The sequence below is a fragment of the Trachymyrmex septentrionalis genome, unplaced genomic scaffold, assembly GCF_001594115.1.
Source record: "Trachymyrmex septentrionalis isolate Tsep2-gDNA-1 unplaced genomic scaffold, Tsep1.0 scaffold2, whole genome shotgun sequence".
Classification (NCBI taxonomy): Eukaryota; Metazoa; Arthropoda; class Insecta; order Hymenoptera; family Formicidae; genus Trachymyrmex; species Trachymyrmex septentrionalis.
In genome coordinates, this window is record NW_017305179.1 from 2412629 (window position 1) to 2416257 (window position 3629).

The 3629-nt window shown below is 30.8% G+C and overlaps 2 protein-coding genes across 3 annotated transcripts in view; one reads left to right on the plus strand and one right to left on the minus strand.

Annotated features, from left to right (window-relative positions):
* Positions 1-991, minus strand: LOC108747345. The gene is made up of 3 exons (XM_018484748.1): positions 812-991; positions 370-639; positions 1-268 (listed from the first exon to the last, which is right to left on the minus strand). The coding sequence occupies exons 1-3, from the start codon at positions 934-936 to the stop codon at positions 52-54; spliced, it is 612 nt and encodes a 203-aa protein (XP_018340250.1). The 5' UTR covers positions 937-991; the 3' UTR covers positions 1-51.
* A 665-nt stretch (positions 992-1656) lies between these two features.
* Positions 1657-3629, plus strand: part of LOC108747344 — a 16570-nt gene continuing 14597 nt past the window's right edge. For both annotated transcript variants that reach the window (XM_018484746.1, XM_018484747.1), the window contains exon 1: positions 1657-1900. In XM_018484746.1, the coding sequence (XP_018340248.1) occupies positions 1884-1900 (17 nt within the window). In that variant the 5' untranslated portion in view covers positions 1657-1883. The remainder of the gene's footprint in view (positions 1901-3629) is intronic.

Below are 3629 nucleotides of genomic sequence, written 5' to 3' on the forward strand. Positions count from 1 at the left end.
TTTGCGCAGATATTTTTTAATTACATTGACTGAAACAGATTCTTCAAATATTTATGCTTTTAGTTGAGCGACAGGATTTGAGAATACTAATGATAGCTTATAAGGCTCCTTGTACCAGAGTGGATAATCCGAAGAACTTTGAGTTCCGTTAGGAATTGAATTTTTAGGTAGAAGTTGATTTAATTTAAAGTTGGGTGGCTCTACTGTCTTCTTTAAAAGAACCGATACTTGTCGCATGTAATCTTCCATGTCAGTTGCTTTTTCCAATCTAGCAAAGAAAAATTTTCAGTTAAAAAAAAGTTTTTTCTCAGAATACTTAACAAATATTTTGTATTATTACTTTTATAGCAGATAGATTTTTTTTTTTACCTATGCACCATTTGCCTAGTAAACTCTAATCGATGCGGTCTCTTAATCATCGCTGTTTTTTCTTTTGTAAAATGATTATTCCATTGATTATTGGAATATACTTTTTCTACATCATTCCAAAGACCATAAAAATTTCCAAAATGTATTGCTGCATTTTTAGGCGCTTTTGTGATAAATTGTGGCTGTTCGACCATCATAGATGATTTATAATTTATGTTTGATACTGATGAAATGGTTGGGGATATACATTTTGACTTTCTGATAGAGCATCTGAAAGAAAAATGAAAAAGTAAATTATAAAATTAAATAAAATTTTATATATTTATAATGTAAATAAAATATATTTTAAATTGTGTAATAAAACATTATATGTTATTGTTATAAATGATAGTTTTGTTCAACACGTTTCATTATTTCATCATTATTCGTTTATATTACTCACGCAGTGCTATTGACATTTGATGTTGATAAGGAGAGGTTATTAGATTCTATTGCTGTTTCACTGTAATGTTTCACTGTATTTCTAGACATTTTTTTACGCGATTTGATTTTGTGTTGCTTGAACATTTTATTAATAAATTATTGGAATATATTATTTAGTAAATTAGAAGTCACTTGGAAATTTCAATAAATTGATGAATATTTTGTTGAGATATGTGTCCCGAGAATTTTTGTTTTGTTTATCAATCATGATCGTATTTAATAATCCATTTTATTAAAAAAAGATATATAGAGTGAATCATATACAAGATAGTTCTCAAGTATTGTTTGATATTTTAAAAGAATTTATTTTTGAGATTATTTATGAAAAAGATTTATATATTTTTAAAAAATTTTCATGTAAATCATAAATAATACTTCAGTCATGTAAAATCTTTGACACTGTATAATTTCTGATTCCTTCAAACGCTATATTATATGTCCCCTTCAGATGTATAATCTTTAAACTACAACTGATTTTTTTACTGGGTCTCACAGATTAATGTATATTGTTTTAATTTTTTTTTTTTTTTCCAAAAGACTTGAGAGATTTGAAATTCTTGTATAAATATACACATATTTTTTACATATATTCAAAATTGCTTGAAATGAATAAATTGTTTTAGGTCAAAATTTAAAAATATATATAAATTTATCTATACAGTGTAATTAAAAAACGGCGAAATCTATTTAAAATTACATAGTATTTATTTAAACATAATAAAGTTTACAAGTGAAGGAACTCACAGCATTGCGACAATCAGTTTTTCAAATGAAACTTCGGCCACCTTCGGTACTTACCGACGTACTTCGTGCGACTCCACTCACGTACTCGTTCTGTCTGGTGTCAGCGAGAGTCCAGTGGATTGGAATCCAGTCGTTGTCGCGCGTTTGTTTCGTTTACACCGGATTTGTGACGATTTAGTGTTTCAGTGCAAATTTTGCAAATATATTAATTGAAATTCACTTTTGCGCAATAACAATACAGTATATTCAATATCGTTGTGAGCTTCCTTTGTAAATCGCTGAGAAATATGTGCAAAGAATTTAGGTAAGATTTCCTTTTAATTCAATTTAAAACGTTTACCTTCAGATTATCTCTTTTAATCCAAAGTAAAATTTCTCTTTTTATATTTTTCCTTAAAGTATTATTTTAATTTACTTAAATATTGACATTACATTTCGTGCAATATATCGGGTGAAGAATTCTGAATAAAAGTTATGTGTAAATTATTTTCTTGTTACGTATAATATTTATATAAGAAAGTAATTTATAAAGCGGAAACGCGCTAATTAATTTAATTATAACTGACGTTACGTATCGTCAGATTGTTTGCTGGATCAGAATAAAATGAGTTTCCTAAAAACATGATCTTTCCAACTGTATAATTTTATATATTTTACATTACCAATAATATTCTCAATTATATTCATTATTGACACTTTGAGTGACGTTCCCCATATTGTGTACCTCTCTAAAGCACGTTCCAAGCGTAGTCAATGTAAACGTCACGAACACTTCCTGCTACACCTAGATTTCATGTATTTATTACATTTTTATATGTGTATATATATATATATATATATAATATTTGCTCGTTATAGATTTATACAAATCACAATTTGGAAATCTTTTAAAATATACAATTTACAATAAAAATCTTTTCGAGTTTTTCCTTTTTCGTGAAAACTAAATGTATGTAAACTCAGGAACAGTTCGAGGCACTCTCGGGTCGGTCTTTTAAATTAATTCTGTCTGGAATTTCATTGAAAAAAAATTGACAGTCGAACGCATTGTGGCATTCGCGCATTGATAGAGTTTGAATCTCTGAGTAAATAACTGCAAAAAGAAAAAGAAAAAAACCTAGCACACATTTACCAACTATTCGTTCGGAATCTCGGCATTTTGCTGCGATGCGTAGGATATTGGAAAACCCATAAACGATGTATGCGTACACGATGAAGTAAGTTTACCCAGACCAGACGCACCTCCAATATCCGATAAATTTTAATACAGTAATAATTCCGACGTATCCCATCGCGCGCAATATTGACTTTCCGCCTCTTTGGCCGGACTCCGCTCGTTCTCTCTCCTCACCCCCGCTTCCGTCTCGCTTATTCTTGTTCATTTCATCATTTTTTTCTCTCTCCTCCTTTTTATCTTTATTACGCCTGGCTCTGCTGCATTCTTTTTCTTTGGGCTTTAGGCAACGAGGCAGATGGTTACTTTCAGCTTTTATTTTCTGCGATTATATTATCACCTTGATATAACAAATATATCTATCGAGGCGTTAATCTTCCATCTTATATTATTTAAAAGTTGAAAGAGAGTCCATTGCAAATACCTGATTAATTAAATGTTACTTTCGTTGAATTATTACGTTAGACGTAGATTGCGTAGAATAACGTCGAAATATATCGGTGCACGGTCAATATTAACTTGGAATGGAATCCGACAAACGCAAGAAAGTATTGATCGAGACTGTTTGCTGTAAGGCTTTCGAATTACACGATGCGTAAATCGTCATTATAAGCTTCCATCTTCCTTTTTGCGCTACCCTTACGCGCGTAGATCGAAGGCCTAGCGATCGTATTTTCAATTACATCACTGACCGCATCATCGATCAGTCGTCACGGTCCGATGCTCGCAGCCTTAATAAAGCGTGGTGACGGTCAATAAACGTAGTTTGGCGGTTTGATATCGATACAATGTAGCATCTCAAGTGGGATCGTGCTTCAATGCATCGAATAACGGTACATATATATATATATATATATAT

Excerpts from the sequence above, each read along its gene's own strand:
- LOC108747345 (XM_018484748.1), bottom strand. The coding sequence starts at position 936 with ATGTTCAAGCAACACAAAATCAAATCGCGTAAAAAAATGTCTAGAAAT. Across the intron at positions 640-811 it reads TCAAATGTCAATAGCACTGC|ATGCTCTATCAGAAAGTCAA; the intron begins GTGAGTAATATA and ends TTTTTCTTTCAG. Across the intron at positions 269-369 it reads ACTAGGCAAATGGTGCATAG|ATTGGAAAAAGCAACTGACA; the intron begins GTAAAAAAAAAA and ends TTTCTTTGCTAG.